The sequence below is a fragment of the Mus caroli genome, unplaced genomic scaffold (genome assembly GCF_978045245.1).
Source record: "Mus caroli unplaced genomic scaffold, Mus_caroli_1 scaffold_6, whole genome shotgun sequence".
Taxonomy (NCBI): Eukaryota; Metazoa; Chordata; class Mammalia; order Rodentia; family Muridae; genus Mus; species Mus caroli.
The window spans coordinates 2846779-2861493 of NW_028227261.1; the positions used below are offsets into that span (position 1 = coordinate 2846779).

General features: G+C 53.5%; 1 protein-coding gene across 1 annotated transcript in view; it reads left to right on the top strand.

The window, feature by feature from the left end:
• Window positions 1–14715, top strand: part of Ajap1 (adherens junctions associated protein 1) — a 108775-nt gene that overhangs the window by 43001 nt on the left and 51059 nt on the right. The window contains exon 2 of the mRNA XM_021161549.2: window positions 7069–7877. Coding sequence (XP_021017208.1) covers window positions 7069–7877 — 809 coding nt within the window. The remainder of the gene's footprint in view (window positions 1–7068; window positions 7878–14715) is intronic.

Here is a 14715-nt window from a genome sequence, read left to right on the forward strand (position 1 = left end):
CCCAGGCTGCAGCTTTGAGAATAGATTTAAACTGAGGACCTCGGTTGAGCACAGGAGCTTCCCGACACACCAATCCCACAAGAGGGTTTTTTTTTTAAGGCCGGAAAATTCCCCATGGTAACATGCAAACGGGTCTTTGCTCCCTGGCCCTATGAGATTACTGAAGATGTGGTTGCCAGACTGAGACCGGATCCAGTGTTTTTGTGCCTGGCTCTGTGGAGTCTGTCCTATATCTGTAGAGAGATGGAGAGGGCACAGGGCTTAGCCCTGGGGGGAAGTCAGCTCATTCTGGGAGACCTGACTAGGACTGTTGTCCCCATCTGAAGAGGAAGGCTCCAGGCTTGTAGCAAGGTAGCTGGGTAGATGAGGAGCCGACAACACAGAGAGAGTGTAGCTGTGACAGGGGATGTGGGGACAGCAACTGAAATTAAGGACCCAGTGGAGCTGCAGGCACTTCAGAGAGCAGCGGTCCCCATGCCCCACTGTAGGATTTCTGCCAGGGGGGATGTTTTGCCGGGTCACAGCAGTCAGGGATCAGCCATAGGCACAGGAGACTCCCCACTGCTGGGACCGAGAACATTACCACCCACTGTCCTGCCCACCCACAGCCTGTCACTTCGCTCCTCCAGAATGCTTGCGGGCACGTTGCCCGGGCAACCAGAACGCCAGCGTGTTGCTACCCTTCAGTCTCCTTCAAGCACCTGTGAAGACTGTGCAGCTATGTCTCTCTGTTCCTGGAGTCATTGTTTGCTCCCAGGAGGCAGCAGGGGCCTGGGCTTAATTGGTTCCAAGAAGGCAAGAAGTCACAGGACCCCAGAGCATCTACAAAGAGCTTAGCCAACAGCACTTGGTATTCCCCAGTGTACCTTGCAAAGAGCTTCCTGAGTTTGCCCTGCTTTGTAGGTAGGGAAACTGAGGCACAGAACAAATTCCCCCATCTTCCTGCTACGTCGAGGCATAGACCACCCTCTGACACTGCCTTCGCTCTTGCCAGGATGTTCTAGTGAGAGCAGTGCTTCACCTCGGTGATCCCACTTTACAAACTCACAACCTTGGTGCCCCCAAACTATCAGAGCCCAACTCCTGGCCATCTGTACAATCCCATTGCCCCATAGATCAAGTCCATCAAAATCCAGAAAAACAAAACAAAACAAAACTGGCACAGTTAAAAGTAGCCTTGGGAAGTCAGAGGCTGCACACAAGGTTAGGTGGGGTCTTATGCAGATCCTAAACCCAAACTAGCAGATTGGTAATACACCATGGGGCCGCAGCTGTGGGGTGGTGATGAGGGCGAGCCTGCGGTGTGCTGTCGCACCAGAGGAAACTGCGGGGAGAGTTCCTGGAATAAGTTGTTCTCTTGCAACTTCTGTGTAAAACTGGAAGTATTCTGAGGTGAACAGGGTTCTTAGCAAGTTCACAGAGGTGGGGAGCAGCCAGGAAGTGGTTGGGTATGGAGCCATGGTTCTGTCCAATGCCATTGTGAGTCCTAGGTGAGCCCCAGGTGAAGGGCTATCCTGATCAAGCATGAGAGAGGTGGGTTTACACAAAACTGATCAGGCAACACATCTTCCAGCACTTGTCTCTGTAACTCTCCCCCTGAGCTTGTTCCCAGCCTGTCTAGGCTTTACTGATCATGGAAGGTTGGATCTTGGTTGAAGGGAGGGAGACCCCAGATTCCACACTCCTTAGCTATCTTGTGTTGGTGGTGGGAAAACAGAGCCTCCAAGGGAGGAATCAACAAGTCTGGACTCTGGCTAACATCTACTGCAGACAGCACAGCAGGGTGAAGGGCCTGGGTAACACAGCAGCTGCAGCTCCTGAAGTGGGCTCTGAAGCAGAAGCAGAAAGGACCGGCCACCTTGGAGCAACTCTAACACCTGAAGTTTCTAAGGCAACCCTGGCCACACAATATCAGGGCTCCACTCTTCCAAGTCCCCTGTCTGTGTGCCCCACCAAGAGAGGAACCTGCTGTCTCCTGTTTCCGGGGGAGCACATGCTGCCACATCTGGGCCCCCAGGAGGGTGTGTCTGTGGGTGAGGAGATGTCTTTGTCTTCCTTAATTGACAGTGATTTTCTTCCGTGGAGAAACTGTATGGAAGGGAGTGAATTGAACCTCAATCCACTGAATCTTATTAAACCAGTCTTGGGGAAAAGTGATTTCAATAAAAATTTAAAAGGAAGAGAAGCGAGGAGCCGCAAAGTAGCAAATAGAGGCGGATGGGAGCCAACGGTGCACGCAGCTTGCAGTTCTGCCTTTCCTCTGCACTGTGTCCTTGGAGATGAACAAAAGGTGAGGCTGTCGTGAGCATCCTCCTCAGAGGGACAGGTGTAGATCTCTGCGTTCAAGCGAGAAGGGACCTTAACTCCTGGGGATTCCCACTAAGCTCACTCCAGTCAGACTGAGTCTCCACAGCATTCATGAACCTTGCTTGTGACTCAGAAGGTTGGCAGGAGGCTCTCTGGTTTGCAGCCAGGGTCCAGGATCAGAAGGTCGTAGAGAATCCCCACATCAGTTCCTATTACACACACACACACACACACACACACACACACACACTCCTCTCTCTCTTATACTCTCTCTCTCTCTCTCTCTCTGTCTCTCTCTCTTTCCTTTCCTCCCTTCTGGGTCCGGTTTCCCTTTGTTGTTATTGAGATGTAATCTACATGCTATTAAATTCACTGCTTTTCGAGGGCATGGTCCTGTGGTTTTTGTATATTCATAGGGTATGTAGCCACCACTGCAGCAAATTCCAGAACATTCCATTACCCCCAAATGAACCACTCCAGGAGGCAATCACTCCCAAACAGTCCCTCTCCTGTGCTCCCCAGTAGCCACCAACCTCCCTGAAGTCTCTGGGGGATCCTTCATTTATGTGTGCCCCTACTCCTGACTCCTTTGCCTTGCCATGGGTTTCTATGGCTCCTGGTATGGTAGCAACACATGTTACTCTGTGCCTGGATGCATCCCGTGTGCCTGTCTGTTGGGGGATGCTTGTGGGTTTACATTCTTGGCTACTGAAGACACAGGAGCATACAGCTATGTACTTTAGGATGGTGATCGCCGCACCAGTGGTAGCTCCGGTTTTCTCAGGGATCTATGTTGTCTTCAGTCCCAAGCCGGCTCAGTCTTACCGTGCACATGGAGGCCCTAGTCCCCCAGAGTCATCTTCATACTTGGTGTGACCTGTCTGCAGGGGCCAGTTCAATGTCCTGGGGTTTCTGCCTCGCCTCCAGAGTGAACATGTGACCCATTGGTGCTGATGAGTTGGTAGTTGCAAGGCCTCGTTTGTCATCTGGGTGGAAGGCACACAGCTGACAATGCCTTGGTGTCTTTCTGAAGTGGGGTCAACAGCTTCATGTTGTAGCTGAGCACACCTGAGGGCCCCTCCCTCTGTACCGAGCCCCCCCCCAGGGGGGGTTCTGCAGGAGGCCTGAGAAGAGGAGGTGCTAGTAGGTTGGTAGATTTACAGGAGTCCTAAATCACTCAGGTATGTCCCCCGCAGACCAGAGTTGTCCCTGACGTCACTGCTGTGACATCAGGTCCCTTATAGGGCTTGGCATCTCTACTGTCTAGTGGGGCAAGACCTCGTCCTAGCTCACAGCCATGTCCCCTGGGCTGCCCTCCATTTCCCCTCTGAGCAAATGCATCCCTTTATAAGGGAGCCCCTGGGCTGAGGGGAAGCAGGGTACCCTCCTCCCCAGCCTCACTGCCATAGTTGGGTTTTCTGCATAACAGCTGGGTGTCTTGGAAATGAGAAGGTTTCTATGGTAACCAATTACAGCCCATGATTGGTGAAAAATCACAGAAATATCCTGTGTGTGAAGTTATGCCGGGGAGGCAGGCCCAGGCTTTGGTACTAAGGTTTTAATTTCCTGGGGTGATATTTCTCCGAGTACTGATGGCAGACTTTCAATATTTTCCAGCCAGCCTGCCCGATGGGGCTAGGAGAAACCTCGAGGGGCCCAGTTGGGGGATCTGGTGGGGGCCTGCTGGCATCTGGCAGAATTTGGACCTACTGAGTTCTAGTGAGTTGTGATGGAGCCTGCTGAGGACGGGATTGGTTTAGGGGAGTGAGAAGGGCCTAGTGTAGGGCCTAGTAGGAGGTCAGAGTGGAGCTACTGGGGTCTGGATGGGTCACAAAGAGGAGCTGGGATCAGGGTACTGGTGTTGAAGGGGCCTGGAGAGGCTTGGGAGGATCTAGCAGGGCTTCCTGGACCCAGTGGGGCTTAGTGCGTTCTTGTGGAGTCTGGTAAGGCTAAGTGGATCCCAGAGGAGAATGGTAAGACTTGGTGGGATCTGAAGGACAGATTAGTGTTCCAGTGAATCTGGAAGGATCTATTGGGTCCTGAGGGGCCCAGGGGCCCTAGTGTAGCCTGGAGGAAACCAGTGGGGTCTGGTGGGGTCTAGTGGGGCCCTGAGGGTCCTGGTAAGGTTTGGCAGTGACTAGTGGAGCCTGGTTGGGTTTGGTTCGTGATGCCTAGAAGCACTGGCAAGGCTTGGTGAATCCTTGAGGACCTAGGCCCAGTGAGGCCTCACACCTACTCAGAGCATCTCATTACAGAGAGGCAGCCACCCAGCCTGATACACAGGCATGGAGAGGACCCGAGTCCTCACCAATCCATCTCCACAGGGTCACCCAAGGCTCTGAGGAGATTACAGGGGAGTCTCACACTGGCTTAGATCTCACCACACAGCAATGACAACCCTGTCCCTACTGGAACTCGGCTGCTTATGCAGAGGAAGGACACAAAGGTAGAGGTGGCGCAAAGACATCCACCTAACGAGCGTGTCCTCCTTCCTCCAGCAAAGCTCTTTCACGCTGATTAAAAAGGCAGGCTGTATTATTTGGGGACCAGTCCTTTTTGCTAATTAGTCCTAGCAAACTCAAGCTCCTTTCTCAGGGACCACCTCCTTCCCAAGCACTGGTGCGTGTCAGTCTCGGGAACGTGGGGGTTCAGCAACAGAACAAGCTGAGAAGGAACACAAGCACGCTTGAGCAGTTAAATACACTGAAGGGCAAACAAGGACATGCTTGCATGCTTGCACTGACATAGATCCATGCTTGTGCGTGGTGACCCGTAGAGATGTACAGATAAGGTACACTCACCAAGGCGCATGGATACACACACAGATACATACATGGATGGATGTAGTGACACCTTCTTGTTGTCTCTCACACCCTGAGGGAATACTCACACCCCTGGGGAGCACTCATGTCCTGAGGAGCACTAACACCCTTGGGAAACACTCACACCCTTAGGGAATACTCACACCCCTGGGGAGCACTCATATCCTGAGGAGCACTCACGCCCTTGGGGAACATTCGTACCCTAGGGAGCACTCACACCCCTGGGTAGCACTCATATCCTGGTGAGCACTCATATCCTGAGGAGCACTCACACCCTTGGGGAACACTCATACCCTGTGGAGCACTCAACACCCCAAGGAGCATTCACACCCTGTGGGGCACTCACACCCTTGGGACCACTCATATACAGAGGAGCACTCACAACCCAGGGAGCACTCACACCCCCAAGGAGCATTCAGAGACACACCATGCCCACACACACTCAGTGCCACACTGGCACATACACTCACAAACTCCGTTTGACTCTCATGCACAAGCAGTCACACCCTGACACTCCTGGACACCCACCTGCCTGTGCTCCACCCCCTGCCAGCACACGCATCCACGTGGACCTCACCTATATGTACAGTGGCACACCCTGACACATGCAGTCACTTTTCAAAAACAAAAGCACACACCCGTGATACCTTATAAAGAAAAACAACTCCTCGTGTGTTTCTGGGCCTGTCAGGATCAGCTGTAGAGGCTGTGGTGCGGTGTTCCCAACACCCTGCACCCCTCTCCCCCAGCAGCCTCTGGGGAAGCTTGAGTTTGCTTCTAACTTTCTGATGTGAAGTTGATGCCGAGCCGATTTTGAGTGGCGTCTATAATCAGTCTTCAATTACCTATGCGGGGGGGAAGAGGGAGCGTGGGCTGCATCTTCCACGCCTGGCTGCGTGGGTCTGCATGCTGTTCTGGATTTTCATGTGGAGTTTTAGCATCCGTGGGTCTCAAGGGGACTTGTGCCCAGCTAGCAGAGCTGCCCATGGACGCTGGGTCGGGGGCCTGTCTCAGCAGGCCTTGGGGAGCTGTTACTGCTCTTCCACCTGCCCCCAGCAGGCTGAGCATCAGTTTCACCTCCTGCCATGGCTAGCCTGTCTGTATCCAGCCCCATCCAGCCCCATCCAGCCCCATCCAGCCCCATTCAGCCCCATCCAGCCCCATCCAGCCCCAGCTGGCATGGAGAGATCTCCATAGGGCATCTACATCGGAGATGAACTGGAGAGGGGTGGGTGGGTGGGGGCGGAAATATCAGCAGATAGAGGGGCTGGTATCAAAGCTTCCAGTTTCCCCTGAGTGACAATCAGTTCCCACAGCGACACCCAGGGAAGGGCAGACATTGCAGCTTTGCCTGGCTGTGTCCAGGTGGAGTGCAAACAAGTGTGTGTTCAGCTCAGATGACTAGAGGCTCCTGGTGTTTGGGAAGAGCAGAGCAGATGGGCTCCTAGGGTAAATCCTTCTTTCTGCCTCATGGCCTGAGACCTCTTCCCTCACAGACCAAAGGAGTCAGCTGGTCAGTTATGATGTGGGGATGCCCCAGCTCTGTGGGGCGGATGATGTCATCACCCTTGGTATCAAGCCCCTGCAGTCTCCGCTCCATTGTAGGCAAGTCTTCAAGAGCATTTTTCAAGATGGACAGGGGGGACTTTGGTGGCTTGGTCCCTTGCCATGGAAGGGCTCTTAGGTTAGCACCCAGGAAGTGCCTGAGCTGGAAGCAGCTGTCTGTCACACTCCACGGGCACTGTCCTTCTGCTGTGTAGAGAAACACGGTGCTCATGGGCTGTCCCAGAAGGCTTCTGGAGTCCTTTGCAGGTTCAGATGAACTCTTTTTAAAACCAAAGGTTGTCCTCCATTGGTGGGGGAGGGGAATAAATGTGTCCCTAGTCAGAGCCCTCCTGATGCCCTACTGCGTGCTCACCGCTCTGCTGTCTCTCCTCAGCTCCATGTCCATCCGCTGGCCCGGCCGCTCTCTCGGAAGCCATGCCTGGATACTGATAGCCATGCTGCAGCTTGCGGTCGACTTCCCATCCTGTGACTCACTAGGCCCTGGGCCCGAGTTCCGACTCTTGTCACGCCCACAGAGGCCCCAGCGGCTGTGGAGTCTGCGAAGTGGACCCCCTACGAGGCTACCAACACCGGCCTGGAGTCCCCGTGCTGCCCGGGCCGAACGTGCCCATGGACCCATACAGATGCAGACTCCCCGTGCTCGGAGGGCCCACAGGCCCAGGGACCAGGTAGCCACCCTCGGACCCAAAGGGGGACTCACCAAGCCCCCAGCTGCCACCAGGTCGAGCCCTTCCCTTGCCTCTGCGACAGCCTCATCCTCCTTAGTGACTGCTGGGGCTGCAGAGCACCAGAGCCTCCTAAGACGGGGTAGGAGGCACACACATGATACAGAGTTCAACGATTTCGACTTCCGTGGTGGCAGGCCCACAACAGAGACAGAATTCATAGCCTGGGGGCCTACGGGGGATGAGGACGCCCTGGAGTCCAACACCTTCCCTGGTGGTTTTGGCCCCACCACGGTCTCCATCTTGCAAACACGGAAGACAACGGTGGCCACCACCACCACCACCACCACCGCGGCCAGCACGGCCACCGCCATGACACTGCAGACTAAGGGGGTCACCGAGTCCCTGGATCCCTGGAAAAGGACCCCTGTTGGGGTTAGCACAACGGAGCCTTCCACTAGTCCCAGCAGCAATGGGAAAGACATCCAGCCCCCGAGGATCTTGGGGGAGACCTCAGGTAGGAGACCTCTCTGTGTTTCTGCTCTGGCTTGGGGAGAGGCAGGATGGGAGGTAGTTTGGAGCAGGGAGGCACTGAGATGTGCCCAGAAGTGTAGTTTAAACAGGGGCAGGGAGAATGGTTGAGTGTGGACTGCAGAAACAGGTTGGGTACCGTGAGTGAGCAGGATAGGAGCTTCAGTGCCTCCCTACACGCTAACACCCAGGCTGCAGTCTCCTGTGCATGTCACATCCCAGTGTTAAGGGACCATATGGTCTTCAGAACTTAAAGAATGGCAGCCCTTCGGGGCTGGTTAACTGCTAGATAGAACTTAGGAATGACCTTGGACAGCCAGGAAGACTAAGGCCATATAAGGGGAAGAACTTCCAGTGCTGCTGACTGAAGCTCTGCAGACACGGTTCAGCTCTGCCCTCAGGGATGAGTTGGGGGAGGAGACAAGATGCAGGGCTTTGGCTTGTCCCCCACCCTCCTCCCACCAAAGTCCTCTTCTTTGACTGTGTGGACAGTTGCAGCTCCTTGGATGGAGACATCTACTTCTGTGCGACTCGGTACACCTTCTTTTGTGCCTTATTCTCTAACGGCTGCAACAAGAGTAGTCCTGGCCATGTCCCAGGCCAGAGTTTGTCCCTATGCCAGCAATTATAGGGGAGAGAGAGAGCTATCAGCTAGAGCCCCTCCCACAAGCCCCAGTGTCTGCCTCTGCTGACAGGCATGCCCATGGTGATGTGGAAGTTCAGAAAGGCATGCTGTGGGCAACACTTCCTACAAACAGCAGCGTTTGCTGATACTCCAGAGCAGGGAGAAGATCCCAGGGCATCAGAATGAATGAATGTCGGGTGGTGAGGAGTCACCTCCTCAAGGCTTGAGTCTGAGAGTCATGGGAGGGAGGAGGGGCAGACAATGGGTAGGAGGAGGAACAGACATCTCCTGAGGTCCACACTGGGCAGTTGGCACAGCGTCTCTGCTCCTGGTTATATTCCTGCCTGTGCCTCTTCTGACCTTGGGCGGGCAGATATCGGCTCTCACTTGGACAGGTTTTCACAGGGTAAGCAGCCTTTGTCCTTGAGGCACTAACACCTTTCCTCCCTTCACCAAGTAGCAGGGGCCCACTGCTTTTACCCCGCAGCAGCTTGGTCCTCGTGGGGAGCTCACCTGTAAAAACAGAGCTGCATCTCCTCCTATATAAAGACCAAGGGCAGGACTAAGCTTGACAGCTCCTGGGAAGCTGATAAGGGGCCAAGTAGGCATCTTGCAGCCTCTCTGGGGAGCCCATGGGGTAGCCTCTGGGACACAGTGTAGACAGGGGAGGGGAACCTCGAATGGTTGGTTGTTCATCTAAGGACGGGACGCTTGCAAGCAATTTCCATAGAGTCTGTTTTAACCTCAACCGACTCACCAGCCATAATCATAATGGAATTTGGAGCTCCTCTCATGGACTGTCGCCTCCCCCAATAACGTCACTTACCATATAGACACGTATAGACACGGATGAGGAAACAAGTCCCCATTTGTCCCAAATTACATCTGCTATTACAAATGTTAAACACCCGGGACAGCACTGTGAGGCTTAGAAAATTAACTCACGGTACATGGGCTGTCGCTAATCCAACCCGACAGATGCTTATCTCAGGGAAGATTTATGATTCTCCATAATATAATCTGCCGCTAGATTAATCTGTTTAGCAAAACAGATTCAGAAGAGGGGAAAATATGTGTGTTTGACTCAAATGCAGAGAAATGTAAGGCCTAGAAGCAGGGAAGGGAGGCCTCTGAGCTGGCCCTGTTGGGGGTTGGGCCACAGAGGTGAATAGTGGAGGGGGTCTGGGGAGCTTGCCATGGTGCTGAAGGCCCTGCATAGCCTCCTATCCTTGTAAGATTCCCTGATGGAGAGATGCCTGGAGGTAGGTTTGACTGCTCCTCCACAAGACAGACCTGGGTGTCTCACACACTGTGAAGGGCAGCCCTTGTTCACGTACATTGTGTGGAATCTGAGGCAGAGAGATGCTGTGGCCTTTGGCGCCCTCCATGGCTGCAGAGAGGAGCCTTGGGAAGGGCTGTCGGTCCACCTGCTCCACTGGCTTATGTGACTGCATCACCCTGCAAGTTTTGGGATCAGTGCTGAGAGCAGAGGCTAACTCCCGCAGAGAGTTCTCCACACCTACATGCAGTTTTATACCCAGCTAGAGTAACTTGGCCTTCTCAAAGGCAGAATAGCTCATCAGGGACTGGAGGGTCACATCATCGTCCCCCAGATTTGCCCAGTTCCTGCTGATGGCACCCCGGAACTTGGACCCGGGTTTCGGTGTAGTCAGTTCTGGTCTCTACAGAGGCATCTTTGGAGTCTGGCTTGGGAATTGTGTAGTTTGGGATTGTCTGCTTCTGTGTAGAACAATCTGCGAAGGATGGAGCTACATGCTCCCACGCCAGTCTGAGGCTGAAGCTTGTGGCTACACTTTCTTGTATGTCTGTCTGAGCCCAAAGGATCGAGCTACATGCTCTGGAATTACTCAGGACCCCAGGTTAAAAGAGCAGCTACTGGGATTTCTAGAAAGCTCCTCTCTCTTGGAGCAGATGACAGAAGCAGGGGACTGTCCCTTGGTTTTAGCGTCATGAGCTCAGGTGATACGCTCACCCCTCTGCACAGAAACAAGAGAAAACTGAGTCGTGATATTGGGTGAGATCACAGTGCACACTTCCCTTCGGGAGCTTAGGGTCTGGCACATGGTAGCTGTGTTTGGTGCCACTAATGTAAGTATGAAGATGATGGTAGTGATGCTGATGATGTCGAAGATGGAGATGACAATAACAGTGTTTGTGATGGTGATGATGGTGGTGATGGTGATGACTGGGTGAGAACTAGAATGTAGATGGCAGCAGTAACTCCATTTCATATCCTTGTACTGATTGGCTACTATGAACTTTGAGGAATCCTTTCATGAAGTCCCAAGGCCTTGTCTCTGACCCTGATGCTCCCCGCAGAGATGTGGCTGCTCTAGTCTGGAATGGCTTGGGATGGAAAATCACACTGTCCACGGGCACAGAGGCGAGGCGTGGAAGCAGAGGGCCGGCTGGGTCAGCAGTTAGCCTAGGACTGAGAAAGAGCTCTCCCTACAGGGCGGAGCTGTCCACCGCTCACAGCCCTCTTACAGGTCACTCTCAGGCCAGAAACCAGAGTCTCCCGGGAGAAGCAGGAAATCTTTGCATGCGTTTTTGTCTTAAGCTCACAAAGGAGTTCACCGGGAGCTAAAGCCAACAGAGTGTGGCTAATGGATGTGCCTGCTCCAGGGATGTCTGGAGATGGCTGTGGACTGTGGTCAGTGTGCCTGGACCTGCGTGGTATCCTGTGCTCGTGATTCCCAGAGCTCTTCGAGGAGACACTTTTCCCAGCTGGGAAGTTCTGGTCTCTTTGAAGGTACACCGCCCAGACGGGCAGCCTGGCCTGGAAGATTGGGACCTCACTGAAGGCCTCTCTCTTCCCAAGCACCCAGTCTTGTGAGGCCAGGCTTAGATGACTCTTGAGTCCCGCCTCCTATCCATTCACATCTCCAAGGATGATTTCTAGGTTGTTTTGTGCATCTTACCACTGGGCTTCAGTGACTTTTAGGTGCATTTTTAGTGAGCACTGGAGGTCAGGGGTTGTTTTCTCAGTACCCCAGTGGCCAACTGCCCTGAGCAAGGGGACAGCTGTTCCTGGGATCCCGCTGACAGCGAAACTTCCTCTGAACGCCGGAGTGGAGTCAGGGTGGAAAGAAATGAGAAGCAGTTACAGTCACAAGGAGCCAGCTCCATTGTTGAGAGCCACTGTGCCCATTTAAACAGCAAGCCCCCTTTAATTAAGTCGTTGGGTGTTTGCTACTGGGAAAGTGGATCTGTCTTTAATTTAATGGCGTCTGAAGTAAATGGCTCATGAACTTCAAAAGTTTTTGAGTGGATTAATTGGAAGAAGAGCATCAAAGAACAAAAGCAGAGTATGAAGCTTTGCAACATCTTAAGCTGTGGCCCCCAGAGTCTCTGCCTGGAATGTCTCAGTCGGCAAGGCCCGGGACACGCGAAAGCTGCGGGGCCCATAAGGTGCTGTACACGACTGGTTATGGTCACGGACGAGAGTGCAGGATGGCCAGCCACCATCGCTCCCACAGAGTCAGCTTTGCTGAGTGAAGCCCCGCTCACACCGGGGTGGAGGGAGACTCATTTCAGCTCTCCCCTCCTGGGGAGGGCTCGGTCTGCCTCTTTTCATTTCCCATTTGTGTGCTGTGGCCTTGGTTAACTGCACTCAGTGCATCTTCAGCTCCCTTTGTCCCCCAACGCCCCCCCCCCCGCCCCCAAGGCTTGTTCTCCTTCTGAGAGCTTATCATGGTGGGAGGCTCTCCCTGGCCGGCCCTGCCCACTGCCCATCCTGAGCCCAGGCTGCCTGGAAGCACAGAGATTTCATTTCTTTTCTTGGCGGGGACCTGGAGCGCTGTCTCTGCCTGCAGAGGGGGTGACATACAGCAGTAGAGACCAACAGTCCTTCTGCCTAGAAAGCAGTTTCCTCTCAGAGAGTGGGGATGCTGGGTAAGCAGGGTTGGGGAGTCTCACAAGCGTACCCTGATGAGTACATCTTACATTGCACATGTCACTAAATACTGCACTGGTAGCAACTCCGTGTAACATGCGTGCGGCTGAACGTTTGGCTGTTATCTATGCCTGGGGAGCCATCCCAAGCACTGAGCTTAGGAATAGGAGGGGGACGCCATCTTTAGTGTTGTCATTTGCTGAGATAAGAAGAGTGGCTTTAGAATGTCTGACTTGATCATTCCTGAACCAAACAAACAGGTCTCTGTTTAGTTGATGTAGAAGGCTGTATCTCTGGTGTGCATGGGTGGAGAGGGAGCAGGGCAGCCTAGCCTCTTGTGCCTCTTTCCAAGGGGCTTAAACATTGCGAAGTGAGACAGGTCAGGACACAACCCTGCATTAGGACAAAAGAGTTGTCACAAAGCCACAACTTCCTGAGTGACACTGTTAGTGCTGGGGCCAGAGGACAAAGGGACCCCTGAGGTGGGAGGGGCTGGCAGGTTGTGGGACGGTGGCTCTGACTTACCCGTGGAGTGGGCAGAGCCTCTACAAACCTGGAGTCCTTGGTGGGAAGTTGATTCTGAAGACCCCCGCCCCCCGACAATGACTGCGTCTGCTGAACTGACCTGCATCTTCCTGCCTCCAAAGCCCAGTCATGGCTCAGCTGTCATGGCCAGCTGGATCAAGTGTCAAGCCATTGTGGAGAGGGTTCTAGAGTTTTCATTTTGGGGTGACAAGTGGCTTTTCTCTGATAAATTCTGATTTGCCTTTGTCCTTGAGATGGAGGGTCCTGCATCAAAGCTGTCAGATACCAAGTTTGAAAGGGCATCCCTGATAGACAGATGCGCAAGCAGAAATTTGTCACCCCCACCTTAGGGGCAGGTTTCCCCAGTGATGCTCCCAGGCCTGTAGCCTGTCACAGCAGTCCGATTCTGGAGTGTCAGCCAGAACTGCGGCAGCTATACTCCTGAAAGATGTGCCAGATGGTCAGACACAGAGATGAGGCTGCACGTCTCTGCTCAGATGTGGATCAGTGAGCCCTGAAACCCAACACCTCACATTCTGTCGTAGGGGTGCACAATCAGCAGGAAAGGAGGAAGAAAGGTTCTTTTCTAGAAGTTTCTTCCAGCCATGAGAGGCAAGTTTGTCATGGGGTAGAGAGCAGATGTCTACCCAGAGAGGTGCCTAGGGCGGCCAGCTGAGGAGCTGAGACTTGTGCTGGTGGAGGACTGCAGGAGAGGACTGAGCTGGGCTTCTGTCCATGGGTGGCCTCCCTGCGTGTCCTTGACTGCACAGTGTGACCTCACTGGTCTTGTGGCTTTTTTGTTTGCACAACTGAAAAGTGACTTTCTTCTTCCAAGGTTGTTCTGAGATTTGGCTGTGTCCGTTGTGTGGATGCTAGCACCGTGGCCGGCATCTAGTGGCCATGTGTCTAGGATGCATCCACAGTCACCTCCCCAGGCTGTCTCAGGGAGTCTCCCTGTGGAGGCTCAAAGTGCAAGTGGCTTCAGCTTCCTTCATTAATCTCTCCAAAGCCAAGATTAGGAATGGTTGTCTGTCTCAGTCTGTTCTGTCCCTCTGTCTTCTGTGGTAGTCCTCCAGACCCCAGGACCCCTCTCCATGGGGTTACAGGCTCACCATTCCCTGGTGCTTTGTGAGAGCAGAAGGCAGACCTAAGATTCACTTCTCAAACTCCTGTTCTGTGGGGTAAGAAGTGTTCCTGTCCTTCATATTTGAAAGTCAGTCATGTGACGAACAGAGAGCTGTCTTCTATGTGCCAGCATCATAGTCCAATCCTATGGTCACCCGGCCTCTGTGTGTGTGTGTGTGTGTGTGTGTGTGTGTGTGTGAGAGAGAGAGAGAGAGAGAGAGAGAGAGAGAGAGAGAGAGAGAGAGAGCTGGAGCTGTCTGAGCCCATGATCACAGCCTAGAGGTTTGGAGCAAATGTGTTCTCTTAAAGCCCTGGAGGCTGAAGGCCACACATTGGCTCAGGGAGGGGCATGCTTTCCCTGGTGTCCCCACAAGAGCATCCTCTGTGCATGTGAGATCCTGAGGCCCTAGGCCATTCTTGGAGCATGGCTGTATAGCTCTGACCCCCACTTCCCTCTTCCCAGAATTATCATTCCTGTACCCCTCTGTCTGTCTGTCTGTCTGTCTGTCTTGTAAGACCATCTGTCCTGTATTTGTGTCCAGTTGGATAACCATAGTGTTTGCACCACCAGGCACTTGACTGCAATGCTTCTGTGGGGCCCTTTGTCTGAATGAGATCACACTGGAGGTTGTG